This window comes from Leuciscus leuciscus (assembly GCF_965113295.1).
Source record: "Leuciscus leuciscus genome assembly, chromosome: 11".
In the NCBI taxonomy this organism is placed as follows: Eukaryota; Metazoa; Chordata; class Actinopteri; order Cypriniformes; family Leuciscidae; genus Leuciscus; species Leuciscus leuciscus.
Window position 1 is genome coordinate 20,346,342 of NC_138735.1, and position 15,132 is coordinate 20,361,473.

The window sequence follows — 15,132 nt, forward strand, 5'->3', positions numbered from 1 at the left end:
AAACACACACTATCTCTCAAACAATCCCTTGATCAAATATAATAGCTGTTCTCTAGTGATAAGCATGGCATATATTATGCACCTTCTCTATGAGTTCGTAGCATTCCTCCAGTTTCTGTGCCCTGTCCTTTAGCACAGTGCTGATACGATTGTACTCCTTCAGCCATTCCTGATACGCCCCCTCCTCAAGGTCCACATACGCAAAACAAAGTGTCCGCAGCCCTGCGCATGCAAGCAACAAACCAAAGTTAATCCAAAGAGAATATAAACGGAGACAAACAATGACAGGCTTGAGAATCTCTTCACCTTCTGTGGCAAACTGCTCCAGATGGGCCAAAGTTAAGTCCTTATATTGTGACGTGTCATTCAGACGCTCAAAAATCACATTGTCCTGTAATACATGCATAGCATCATTACATTGCTATGGCTTGTGTAAGCTTTAACATCATAAGGAATGATTAATTATGTGAAACTAACAAAATATGAATGTATATGTACTGTAAACACTACCATTCAAAAGTTTGGGGTCAGTAATATTGTTTTTAAAGAAATCAATACTTTTATTCTGTAAAGATGCATTAAAAAAAATGACAGTAAAGACATTTAATGTCAAAAATGTTTTATATATTACTGTTTTACTGTATTTTTGATCATATAAAAGGCAGCCTTGATGAGCTTAAGATTTATTTTTTTTTAATCTTACCATCCCCAAACTTTTGAACATTACTGTACATTCTGTCTCCACAGTAATTATGTGGTTTATGAAACACTCACCGCTCCCTTGCAATAAAGTCGAAGTTTGCCCGTAGGTGTTCTGACAATCACTGACATCCGTTTGCGATTGCTGAAAAAAAAAGACACATGCATTGAAACACAACAATGTGTGTTTGTGATGTTGTATGTGTGATGGTGTGAGAGTTCACAGCGGTTTCCTACCTGGAAAATTCTAGTACATTAAGAAGCTCATATGTCTGCTCTTTTTCTCTCTGAGAAACAAACACAATAAAAAAGCACAAATTTAATACAAAAACATACAAACGGTACGTTTTGAGTTCTTATTATTAATGGCAAGAAAACACACACTAACCGCCTCTATGATGACTGAATGTGGTGTTCGTGCAGTAAAAACAAAGCCAAGACTCTTGGCACCTTTAACCAGCGCTCCTTCATCTGAAAACACAAGATTATGGAAACATCAGTCAAAAGTCACCAAGGCGGCATTTATTTAATGACAAAAGCACAGTAAAAACAGTAATCAAACTGAAGGAGAAGCTTCAAATACCAATCGGAAACCAATAAGAATATTGTGGTACCTGGTGAGGAAGCCTGGTAGATTAGTTGGTCTTCTTCCCGCTCAGGTACAACAGTGTGACAAACAGCCATCATGGTCAAAAACTCACAAATCTGGGGGCATGTGGGCTATAGAAAAGGACAGATTTTAACTATTAACATACATGATACACAAGAACCCGTGTTTTAATATCCCAGGTATAACAGAGGACAGCTAAAAAGCTCTTACATGGTTCTTCTCAATGTTCTGGATAAGAGCAGGATCATCAAACTCAGTAGAATTATGACTTGTAGAGGGAAGATGACTGCAAAAAGACAGACAGAAATAAGATGTAATGGACAACATAATTTCATAATGCACATTATCCTCTAAGACCTGCGTAATATTTGCCAGGGTACAGGACAAATAGAATCAGCGGCATCTGACCTGAAGTCCTCCATGGATCGATCGCATTCCAGGTCTGGGAAGTGCCTGGAGACAGCGTTATAGATCAGTGGCCACTCACACAAATATAAACAAAAAGTAACAGATCAATGCACTCTAATAGAGCCAGTATGATGCAAAGCACAAGGATAATGTGAGTGTATTGATGTACAAAAGCAAAAGAACACCACAATTACCCATATGTAATTCCAGCTATGGTGCACTTCTTAAAGTGCATGATGTTGCAGGTGAGAGTGCCAGTCTTATCTGAAAATAGATATTTTACCTGAAAAAGAAAAAGACAGTGAATGAGGCGTATTGGAGTCAAGGTAGATTAACATTTGTAAAAGTTAACAAGAAGAGCTTCTCCTCACTTGGCCTAGTTCTTCATTCAGATTGGATGTTCGGGCCATAGCGGGAGTGTCTGTCTCTGCATAATACATCTCAACATCCTGTAAATACGCATGAAGAACAAAGCATTCATTCATAACGGTTGAAATTCTTAGGTTTCAGTTTGAATCAGTTCTCTGCTCATGGTTTTGGTACCATTTGAAAAATGTATTATAACATTGAGTAATGCAAAACATAACTCTAGAGAGGAGCATTTTGATAAATATATGCACTGTATTACATATTCATTATATTTTTTCCTTAACCTATTAGTGATGTATTCATTATTTAGTGTATGTTTGAATCTGTCATGAAAACAAGTCATTACAGTTCACTATCGTTTAAATGTTTATATTTCACCAATCCCACCATCCAAAATTTTCGGTTTCGGCCCAAAATTTTCATTTCGGTGCATTACTAGTGATCAGTTGATCACAATTGAATTGGTGATATTTATTATTATTTTACCCAGTTAATGAAGAGAGCCTGTGTGAATCTGACCACTTCTAGAGTAACCAGTAGGCTGATTGGTATCAGGTTGTTATAGAGGATGATGAAGGTCAGCAGATTGTACCAGAAGTTCAGCGAGATGTCACCTGGAAAGACAACGACATAAGCTTATTTTATAAACATTAACATATGCAAAATTATCAAAACCATTTATTTAGGGCTAGTATGTGGCAATAAGTGAAAAGGTAGAATAAATATTCTAAATCCACATCTAAAAGGGCAAAGTAGGTTTCACTGTGTATATTTACCTGCACGGGAAAGGTACCAGCAAGCCTTATCTGTGTGCTGTTCGTTCCATATGGCGGCCCCGATGGAGCTGACCAGCGCCATGACCAGGAGAATCCCGAACAGAACCAGGATCTGCATGTTTGTCACACGCTCCACATTAGAGCGTTTCAGTGGAGCTTTAGTGGAATTCTGCAGGATGGAAACATTATATTAATGCTCTATACACTACCGTTCAAAGTTTTGGGGTCAGTAAAAATATTTTTTTATTAATTTTAATAATAATGAATGCAGCCTTGGTGAGCATTAGAGATTTTACATATATAATGACTCCATGTTTTAATCTATACAAGTTATTAAAATAGTCTAGAGACTGTATCAAATATGTATCCGATTATGATTAAACTTTACAAAAAAAGTACTGTCTCACTGTAAATGACTGCAATACCATAACACTCTGATCATTTACATAGCATTTCTTTCAAATAATTCTTTTTTTTCCTGTCACAATTTTTTTTAAAGAAAACTCCTTCATTACTCATTTGTTATATTCCCAAAACGTTATTTTAGTATTATTTATATACTATTGCTGTATTTATTCATATTTTCATTTTAAGTTTTAGTAATTTTTATTTGCTTATGTCATTTTCATTTGTTTTTTAAATATTTCTGTTTAGCTTTTATATTTATTTCAGTTTTAGTAATAATACTAATACTTACTTCAACTTAGTTGCAAAGGCAACATTTTCAAAATTTTGTTCGTTTTTCATCTGATTTATATTTCATTTTATTTCAGTTTTATTTCATTTAACAAAAATTACTTTAATAGTTTTAGTTAACAGTAACAACACATCCAGCTTTTTTGAGATCACTTACCTGCATGAGTTTAGAATCATGTCCAGTGTAGACTACAATTCCCACAACCCACTGCGTGTTCCTGAGCTGGGCGCCTCGTAACAGCACCTGGTCCGGCCCAAGTGGAACTGGGCTGTAATTCAAGCACATGGTCACTGAATGAAGTGTGTGTATGCGTGTTATATTTTAAATTCACACTATTTCAAATAGTGAATTGGTGTACTTGAGGTTGTCTAAGCGCAGTGTTCCAGTGAAGTCGTACAAGTGTCTGTTTGGCCCCTCACATTCAAGACGACCAGTCAAAGCTATCAGTTCCTCCAGAGACTGAAAACTAGCAGTGAGTGAAAGACCCTGGAACACAAGGAACAAAAAACAAGTATGTTCAGAGCTCCAGATTAACATTTGAGAGCAATAACACCGGTGCCACGAAGATTGTGAGTTTTCCTACCTCATACTTTAGTACAAAAAAGTAAACCTTTGACAAAAAAAAAATTCTTGATGATTCGGTATTTTATAATAGTAATTTCATAATATCTGAATATAAACTCAAAAGCAAAACATGTGGAAAAAAATATATTAGAAAGTGGTAACCTTTTTAAATAAAAGTGTTTGTTTTCCTACATCTTGAAACTTTTAGTTTTACAAATGGGGACAATCTTTGAAGGATGAAAAACTATTTTTTTTGGTAACCACATTAAAAATTCTATTTAAATTGGACAATATTTAGAGCTTCGAAGTGCTGGAAAAAGTGTGAAGCACTTCAAAGTCCTTTAAAAGTGCTTGAATTTTACTCTCAAAAGGTTGTAAAAACCCTGAAATGAATAATGTAAAAACAGCTGACTGTTTGTGTCACAATACCATGGTTACAGTTAGTGCTACTACATTAAATCCATGGTGAATGCTGGTGATTTGTGGAGTGAAAAGCCTTCTATCACTTGTCCGTTCATGTAGTCGTGCTTCATCGTCGTGTAGTAACAGTATCACATAATCGAGATCCCCCGTGAGTAAACCTGTTCTGAGATCGCGCTGCGATGTCAATTCTTCATCCGAGCTGATAAACAGTTTGTGCAGCTCAAACAAGCAGAGAGGTTTCGTTCTGCTTTTGTTTCGTTTCGTGTTTCTCATATGCAACAGAAATAGCAGCTCTTATCAATTGAGAAACGTGGTGGTGGCACCAGTGTGACCTCTAACTAAATTTAGTCGGACCAACGGGGAAAAAGGTTGCAAAATGCGACCATTTGGTCGCAGTATGCAGCCCTGATGTTACACTCTTAGAACACATTATATAAAACACACAACTTTTATAATATGTACCTGTCGGATCTTTAGGTTGGTCTCGCCATCTAAGTTGGATGTTTCAGTATAGCACATCGCCTGAGGCTCACTGTGAGAAAAACAGCCGCAGATTATGAACTCAAAACAGCACCACACAAATATAAACACAACACACAAAAATATTTAACTGAAACATATTCCCCAAATCACATTTACAACTTATTTTTCAGTGCTATAAATCACACTACACTGCATGACAAACTCCACGGATACACACACAAATACACTGCGGTGCTGACCTGGAGGACACTATGACCATGTCAGCCGGGAGATGCTGGCCATTGGTCACCTTGACAATGTCTCCCACTGCCACCTAGTGGGCAGGTGCAGCATTGCAACAGCATGAGGAGGGAGAAAATGAGATTAAGAAATAGATCGCAGTGCTTGGAAACAAAGAAAAGAGGAGCAACAAACAGCAGGATGTAAAAAAATGAAGAGAAAGTAAAAAAAAAACAGCAGTGAGAGGTGAACTGAAAAAAGCAGGTGTTACCAAAACATAAATGAAAGCATCATTGACCGAAAGGAGGGAGATACAAAAGAAGTAGAATAAGAAAAAAAGATGCAGAAAGAGGCAAAGACAGGGTTACCTGCTTCCATATGATGGTCTGCCATGCTCCGTTACGCAGTACTAGAAAACAATGACATCATCAGAAAAATTCTCCTCATGAATATATAAACCATATATAAAATGAATATACAGGTATAGAACACAACTAGAAATTTACTTTATAAGAGGCTATATTTGCCCCTAAATGGGCTTTTTTTTCTAAATAGGTATTCCATTGTGTGTTAAGTCAAATATTTGAAATAATTATGAACAATTATGGAGGCTAATTCTAAAAAAAAATCTTATAAAGTCTAAGGATGCACTAACATTAAAATTCTGACCAATAACAAAAGGATAATAATTATTTTCATTAATTATAGCAGATAAATAGACGATAATAAAATTCTATACTATTTCGCACAATTCAACTTTTTTTTTTAAATAGTTTAAATTCTGAAGTGATTTGGCATCACAATATTATAATATACATTATATACAATATTATATATTAAAAATTAAAAATGATTTTGTTACATTTAACATTATTAAATTAAATGATTAAATTTGTGTTCTTAAAGAGCAAAGGTAAGCTAAATGTAAAAACATTTTAAGTATGAATAATGATTAATATCGTATATATTAATGGTGTTTTCAGAGCTTTAATTAAAAAACACTTCTTATTAGCTGCAAGTGAATATAGATATTTGACAAATATAGGTCACTACCATAACTGCAATGATTATGATAATGAATATACTGCCAAATATAGTATTTCCAAAAATAGAAAATGATACGTAACAAAGCCCTTCTAGCCCTCACATTTTCATTACTTCAAGTGGCATTTTTGTTCTGAGTTGCCTTAGTTCATTTTTAACCCAGTTACACAGATATGATTGTAACACTCAACCTGTTGTCTTCTTCTTGTTCACCGTATTGTCTGCTTTATGTCTTTTCTGTGAGAACACAACACGTGACATATCATCAGCATTGTTCATGCAAAATTTCAACTGAATTTCAAAGACAATGCACTTATCCAGTGTTGTCAAAACAAGATCTGGACAGTTTAACGTCAATGCAGCGCTCCATTCAGCAGAATACTCACATAATCCTCAATGATCTCCTTGATCCCAGCCACTGTCAGAATAAAGATAAGGGGCACCAGCGTTGTGTAGCGACCCGTTGGGGAGACATCAGGGATTTGCTACATTTGAAAATGTACACAAATAAACATAAAATGAGATACTTTACTCTGGTAGTACAACAACATTCTTTGGGAAAGTCCCATTTAAAATGAAAAAGATAAGGTAAAAAAGATTCACAAGATCTGGAATATAGTGTACAAGCTGTATGGACTGCTCTTATGATAGTTATGGTACTTTTAGAAGTTTAAAAGCTCAAGTCATCTGCCATTGTTACGAGTACATTTTCAAAATATCTTCATTTGTATTACACAGAAAAAGAAAAAATGTCATACAGATTTGGAATGACATGAGGGTGACTGAGCCTTGGAAAGCACTTTATTGAGTAAACAACATAACACAAAGAAGAAACCTTTTAGCTATTTAGCCTTTTTGCTCACTCTTTTTCCATGCAATACTGGCCTATCCAGTTTGATCACGTGGCAGCCGTTATTGAGAGTGGATAGTGACTCATAGTGGATGAGAGTAAAATAGTGGACCGCTTCCAAAAATGGATATAATATACAAATGGCCGTTTTGGCAAATGACCGAAAAGTCATATGGTCAGCATAAGCAGTATGGTTCCTCAGATGGATATCCCTTTTGAAAGAGACCAACATGAGCAACACATTTTTTACTTTGAGGTCCTCAAAACAAAGAAGACGCAGTTCATACAGTTGTCTGAGCATCCCAAGCGTCATACCTGCATAAGAGCGATGAAGAGGAAGAAGGCATTAGCCGCTCGCCTGATCTGTTCGTACAAGAACCGTGGCAGGAAGGTAAGGATCCCGTATTTAGCCGTGCTAGAGGGAGAAAAGGGAAAATTGATGCGTTTAAAAGCAATCTACCGGTATCAGCTTTAACCTATTTTAAAACATCTACACATACACACAACCAGGGCCATAAGAGCACAAATTTAGGATTAGCTCTACTCAGGCTTCTATTTAAAAAATAAAAAAAGCACTCGTAAGTGTTTTGATACAAGCCAGGATCCATATGCTTTCACAAACACCTGACAGTTCATTGCTCACTGCATTAAATTTAGATAAACAATCCCAAAATAAGTGTTTGGGCTGTTAGGATGGATGTTTCTCGGCATGTCTGTCAATTATCTGTATTGATCAAACTCCTAAGTAGCTCTTGAATAGCTGATTGCGGCAGTAAATGTTTTACAGTCATTAAAATAGCTGTTAAAAATCCCTAAAAATAACCTCCGGGACTACAAATTTGCCTCCGTCCCAAGGCTGCCCATCTAAATCTAAAGAGGAGTCAGTATTTGTTTGTGTGGGTGTTTTATATCCGCATCTGGAGGCACTTACTGTGTAAATCAAATCGTAAGCATGTTTCTAAAATACAGCATGTGTTCTTGTGCTAGCGTGGTCCTCTTTGTAAACATGACACCCTTCTGGGCTCATAGGCAATGAGTTCACAGCCTAACACACCCAGCGTAACCCACACTAGGCATCAAACAGCAGCTCTGTAGCTGACCTGGAAGTACGACAGGCTATCGTTGACATCAAAGAGTGGCTGAAACCATTCATACGATCCCCTTCATTAACATTCAGCGGTCCAATCACACACACAGAAACCCAAACCGGCGTCGCCATAATGTGTAGTACCTGGGGTTACCCTAAAAGACTGATATGGATGATTGCTCTGCTGGATTTGTTGATCTGGTTACTTTGTGATTGACAGCTGACCATTTGATGCCAATGCAATGGGAAGCAGAAACCAGTTGGTAAATAAAACATGAAGATTAAGGCATAAGATAATTCTTATTAAAATTTCCACTGCTCCAGTCAGAGAGGCATTATGCTGAGAAACTGATGAGCAGAAAAGGTCAGAGCTCCACCTGAACTGAAATTAGCCAATGACAAAAGAGCTACGGATTTCTAGGCCCGCCTTAATGTTGTTGCAGGAACCAAAATAGAGCCTTTTAGAGCAGAATCAAATCTTTAGAATATACTGGTGGATCGATGAAGTGTGGGTGAGTGTTTTCGGGACTGAGAGGGTGATTTTGTATGAGCTTCCATATTATGGCACTAATATGAAAGTGGTCTGGGAACCAAATCTATCAGGCTTCTGTTACAAGTATTGACCTATCATTTTCAGAACACAATCATATACATAAAGATTCAAACAGTGCCATTCTGTCATCAGCAGAATTTCACATATCAAACGGCTTTAATAGCCATCCAACAGATAAAGAAACACTCAAGTCTTTAGAGGACTTCTGCACTTTGGAGACCAAAAGACTTTTTGTTCAGGAACTGCAGATGAACTCTAGCCAAGCACGGCCCGGAACATGACCTTGGAGTACTCACAGGAAATCTCTGATGGAGTACTTCACTTAATGGAAGCTATTCAGATGTCACGTTCAATGCATACTTGCATACATTTAGCATGGAATTTCCCTGAGGGAAAACCTTAACTTGATTAAAGCAGTTTCTGTAATCAATCTCATAACATTAGGTTAATAAGATGATCTTTATGTTGGACCATAAAGTGTTGGAATAGCGGTGTTGGTGGTGAGGCATTAAATACAATGCGCTTAATTAATAATTATTCAAGAATAACAGGTAAAAACTAAAAGTTTAGAGTGACTGCGAAATACAGGAAAAATGGGAGGAGTGACTGGCTGATCACACTGTCAATGGGATATTGCCCCTCTTTGAAGTGCGCAAATCTTTCAGAATGAGTCAAACTGGTGAAAATGGACAGGCTAATTATTAAGTAAACAACTTAATCACTCTGATACCATCACTTCAGGTCATGTCCAAAATCAAAATGAACTTGAAATTACTTGAAAACACTAAATGAACTGTGAACGAGCTGCTTTTTGAAGGGAAAAAAAAGTAAGGAGCATTTCAAGCCAACATCAACACACTATTGTTCACTGAGAATCTGACATCTTTAATTTTGTATAGCTTTAATGTATTTGCTAATAAAAGATATACAAAATCTTAGTGTATTATTTGAGTTATTTTTGAAGCAACGCAAAATATCGCATTTTATTATAATTTTTTTTGTGTGTGTAAAAACACAAAATTGATGAGACTTTTAAGCATGATAAAAATGTTCAGCAGTATATTCACTACCGTTCAAAAGTTTTGGGTCAGTAAAATTTTTTTGTTGTTGAAATAAATTAGGCTAATACTTTTATTCAGCAATGACGAATCAAACTGATATAAAGTGACAGTAAAGACTTGTTACTTGATTTCGATTTCAAATAAATACTGTTCATTTGAACTTTTTATACATCAAGGAATCTTGAAAAACAAATATGCATCGCGGTTTCCACAAACCTATTAAGCAGCACAACCTTTTTCAACATTGACAATAAGAAGAAATGTTTCTTAAGCACCAAATCAGCGTATTAGAATGATTTCTAAAGGATCGTGTGACACTGAAGACTGGAGTAATGATGCTGAAAATTCAGCTTTGCCATCACAGGAATAAAATTACATTTTAAAACATATTCAAATAGAAAATAGTTATTTATAAATTGTAATAATACGTCACAATATTGCTGTTTTACTGTATTATTATTATTTATTTATTTTTCAAATAAAAGGAGCCTTGGTGAGCATAAGATACTCCTTTCAAAAACATTACTGACCCCAAACTTTTTAACATTAGTGCAAATAAACAAAAAAACAAATTAAGCAAAAATATTGTAGTATTGTTTTCTTGTTGATAGTGCAAGTTAAATGCTGATCCTTTGCATTTATATTAAGACTAACAACAAAGAGGGGAGTCTGCCTTAGAGAACTGCAACAAAGATACAATTGTTTGTAGTATCTTTAACATTCTTTTAAAACTGCAAATTTACAGTCACAAAAATACCACAATAACGGATACTCAGTTTAAACAAAGAATACACTAAGAGCACAATAAAACAAGCTACAATAAATTCAAACTGCAATGTAACATTTTCCTGTTCGGTACAATAAAGACATAAATGAACTCACCTGACATGGTTGTCACAAAATTTGGTGGTTTGGGCTCGGTTGAGCAGAACGATCCGCGCTGTGGCATCTATCGGGTCCGCCTGTGATGTGGTTCCGGACATCTCATCCTCTGCCTTGCGGTAGCCGGCGGCCGAGCACGCGGGTCCTGCACCGTTCGAGTGATGGGAGAGAGGCGAGGCTAGCGTGAGTGTGTGTGGAAGAAGACAGGAGGAAGAACAGACATAGAAATGTATGTAGTTTTACAGTTCAGTGCGCTGGCCACTAAACACTACTACTGTGTGCTGATGCAAGCCGCCCCTGGTGTCAATGACGTTTCCCTCTGTGCAACGCCCTCCCCGTCTCTTTCAATTTCCCCCCATCCTCCTCCTCATCATCATCATCGTCCTCATCATCATCCACGAGCAAAAGCTCCGTCACCAATACAGCAATACGCGCGACGCCCACGGGACCCCCTGTATAGAATGTGCTGATGGGAGCACAATGGCGCAGCAAACACCTTTGTAGGAAACCTTGTGCATTTGTTTATCTTTATAAAAGCCTCTTTATTCCGTGGAAACACCTGTTTATTCACGATGCGCTGAAACGAAAAGCAACGAGACAATGTCTGTGTCTCAAAACCTAGCAAGCTGCCTACCTAGACAGCATTTTAGTCACCATAATATTGACCATACGCGCCTGATTCGAACATTTATAATACTATGTCGGAGAGTCGGAGTCATAACGCGTACATCTTTCCCATTATAAACCGTTGCGTAGCAGTTTTTTGTTTTGTTTGTTTTGTTCTGACGCTCTGCAGAGCTACTCTAACAACTTCATTTTAGCCGTCCGAATGAAATAAAATGATTTTACAAGTAAAATATAATTAAACTTACGTTAAATCACAGTCATAATATTTTAATATAATCATTATATTTATAATAATAATGATAATTTAACTTATATAAAATAATATTTAATTTCTAACCATGTGTGTATTAAATAATACTTCATTTTAAAATGAATTAAATGAAATAAAATGATAAATAATATAAATGAATCGATAAAAATAATGTTATTTATTCAGGAGTAGCCTCGAGCTTACAACTGATTGGTCCGTGAGGTAAACGTTATGCGATGACGTACGGCTTCGATGCGTCCAGAGTAGAAGCGATTGCGGCGCGTCGCGTGGGGTTGCTCTTGTTTGAGACGCAGCCACGGCGATTCCCTCTCAAATGTTGCAGCATCACAGACCGCTGCCAAATGATTATTTCCCGCACATAATAAATAATGTACGCTCGGTAAATAACAACTCTGTCTGGATGTGACAGGAGAGTTTACCCAGCTGCTGCATGATCGAAAGCGGGCGTGGAGAGATGGACTACTCGCGTCACTTCTCCCATTCCAGTGTGCCTCTCTAATAGACAAGCCCCAAACCCTCTCCCACCGTGTCATTTGGGTCAATCTGTAGACGTTTTTATAAGGCTCCACTCCGTTGTGTCTTTGCAGTGACAGAAGATGGTTTCCCTCCAGACAACGCGCTTTCTCTGTCCGCTTCTAACTACAGCACTACCCGCAGTCAGACAACATAAAAACCTTACATTTAAAGGCGCAGGCACTGCTCGGAAGTCACACCGGTGTCCACAATATGGATCGAAAGGCACTAAACGTGCTTACTTTTACTTCCTGTTCATTTGCTCCTCCTTGTAATGATGGCAATTTTACCTGAAGGCACAAATATGCTACGTTGTTTCTCAAAGGGTTCGTGTTTGAAGGTCAAATTGTCAATATTCATAGCAGTAATAACATTTAAAAGGTTAAGACAGCTTACAAAGATTAAAACAAACGTGGATAGGGGAACAAATAAAGGTTAAAGAATACGTCATTAAAAACATATAGACCACTGATCTGAATATTGTGGGATTTATGGATTATTAACATGCTCTACATATTATATTATTGTTAACCAAAAGATATATAGAAAGAGATTGAAGCAAAGTTGGAAGTAACAATATTTCCTGTTAAAATTAAAAATGTATAATGCATGTAACTTATCATGGTAAAGGTAAGGAAGTACAATAGAAGACATTACAAAATTATATTTATATTACTGCTGTCAAATCGATTAAATCGCATCTAACAAAAGTTTGTGTTTATATAATAGATGTGTGTGATAATATTTATATATATACATTTTACCTTTTATGAATTTGCTGCTAATTTGCAAGTAAACATGTCACGTGAGAATCTTGCTATTGACGTTTCCCCCCATCTTGAACCATATCTAACATATCTAACCCACATGATCATGCTGGGCTGTATCTCCATCAGATCTTTTTGCTTTCTGTAATCTGTATAGGTCTCTTGCTTGTAAATGCATGATCTTAAATTACGAGGTGCAGGGTGTAAATATAACAAGCACCCATCTCTTTAGTGTCAAAGCCCAGCTTTACCACTGATAATCTTGTCACTAACTGAGAATTGTGTGTACTTGTACTTATGTGCGGTGTTGTGTATTTTCGTGCAGAAGACACTGGACCTTAAAAGTGTTTTTATGAAGTCATAGATTATGTCTACTGTCTCTTTCAAGGTGACTTCAGACTTAATTGCAACAAGAACTACAGCTGTGAACTAGTGGGTATAGTTTAAACTACAGTGGCTCTCAACTGGTTCTACTTCAGGATTCAGATTTTACATTGGACATCAAGTACCATTATCATACAAAATGTATAAATATATAAAAATATCCTTAAAATCAAACATGAGACATATTAATATTACAATTATTAAAATGAACCGCATAGATCCAATAATATTCAGTATTATTAACATGACACTGGGCCAAATGTATTATTATTAGCCATAAGATTTTGCGCTAAAATACTATAAAGTTTGACGCATATTTAAGGTTAAAAATAAATTTGTATTTTTTAAATAATAAGCATATTCATTTTGCTATCCTAACTAGCATGCACAATTATACACTCTAAAGGCCCGTTCACACCAAAAAAACGAACTACAGACCCTTTCCAAAAAATTTGAATATCATGGAAAAGTTTATTTATTTCCATAATTCCATTCAAAACGTTAAACTTCCATAGATTATAGATTCAGGGCCCACAACTTAAACGATTTCAAGTATTAAGTTGTTTATTTGTACATAATTTGGGCTTCCAGCTCATAAAACCCACGAAAACAGGATTTCAAAAAATTTGAATATTACATGAAATCACACAGTAATTACACAGTGATACCATGGTCATTGAACCAGGTTTTGGTTATTTTGGCAGTGTGGGCAGGTGCAAATCCTGCTGGAAAATGAAGTCAGCATCTCCATAAAGCTTGTCTGCTGAAGGAAGCATGAAGTGCTCTGAAAATGTCCTGGTAGACGCAGACGGCTGCGTTGAGTGGACAGCACAGTGGACCAACACCAGCCGATGACATGGCTCCCCAAACCAACACAGACTGTGGAAACTTCACACTGGACTTCAAGCATCTTGGATTGTGTGCCTCTCCATTCTTCCTCCAGACTCTGGGACCTTGGTTTCCAAATGAGATGCAAAATTTGCTCTCATCAGAAAAGAGGACTTTGGTCCACTGTGCTTTATTAAATCCAGAGTCAACGCAGCCGTCTACCAGGACATTTTCAGAGCACTTCATGCTTCCTTCATTTTCCAGCAGGATTTGCACCTTCCCACACTGCCAAAAGAACCAAAACCTGGTTCAATGACCATGGTATCACTGTGTAATTACTGTGTGATTTCATGTAATATTCAAATTTTTTGAAATCCTGTTTTCGTGGGTTTTATGAGCTGGAAGCCCAAATTATGTACAAATAAACAAACTAAATACTTGAAGTCGTTTAAGTTGTGGGCCCTGAATCAATAATCTACGGAAGTTTAACGTTTTGAATGGAATTATGGAAATAAAAAAACGTTTCCATGATATTCTAATTTTTTGGAAAGGGTCTGTATATTAGCGTCCACACCAATGGACGATGGCATTCTGTTTATTATATTGTCTGCCACTTTAAATGCTCAAGTTCTTTAAAGTCTGGTGGATTCGATTTAAAGAACTATATCATTATTGTTATAGTTATCAAATGGTCCTTTAAAAGAAAAGGTTTATATAGAACCTTAAAGGGTTCTGTCAGGCGCTTTATTAAGAACCTTTTAGGGGGTTCCCATCATAAGATCATTTTATGGATTTCGTTTTAATTAATTAATTTTGTTGTAATTATTTATTTTGATTTGATTTTTAAGAATTAGACAGGTTGTAAACACTTTATCACTAGAATAAAGTCATTTAAGACATTTCTCCTTATAGAACATTTTTGGCTTTTAAAATTGGTTCTTTAAAATTGAGTCAATAACCACAGAACCCCAATGAACCTTTTTTTCTAAGAGTGTTATGCATTTAGCATAATATTTT

General features: G+C 36.4%; 1 protein-coding gene across 8 annotated transcripts in view; it reads right to left on the minus strand.

The window, feature by feature from the left end:
- The window catches only part of atp8a2 (ATPase phospholipid transporting 8A2), a 59,262-nt gene that overhangs the window by 34,649 nt on the left and 9,481 nt on the right, over positions 1–15,132 (minus strand). For 2 of the 8 annotated variants that reach the window (XM_082184204.1, XM_082184206.1), the window contains 21 exons: positions 10,726–10,870; positions 7,458–7,557; positions 6,679–6,777; positions 6,484–6,529; positions 5,617–5,657; positions 5,269–5,342; positions 5,009–5,078; positions 3,918–4,045; positions 3,716–3,827; positions 2,863–3,031; positions 2,573–2,700; positions 2,089–2,166; positions 1,912–2,000; positions 1,718–1,762; positions 1,520–1,595; positions 1,314–1,419; positions 1,088–1,170; positions 937–986; positions 775–844; positions 307–391; positions 83–222 (listed from right to left, as the gene is read on the minus strand). In XM_082184204.1, the coding sequence (XP_082040330.1) occupies positions 83–222; positions 307–391; positions 775–844; positions 937–986; positions 1,088–1,170; positions 1,314–1,419; positions 1,520–1,595; positions 1,718–1,762; positions 1,912–2,000; positions 2,089–2,166; positions 2,573–2,700; positions 2,863–3,031; positions 3,716–3,827; positions 3,918–4,045; positions 5,009–5,078; positions 5,269–5,342; positions 5,617–5,657; positions 6,484–6,529; positions 6,679–6,777; positions 7,458–7,557; positions 10,726–10,870 (1,934 nt within the window). The other 6 variants (XM_082184203.1, XM_082184205.1, XM_082184208.1 and 3 more) reach the window with 5 other exon arrangements.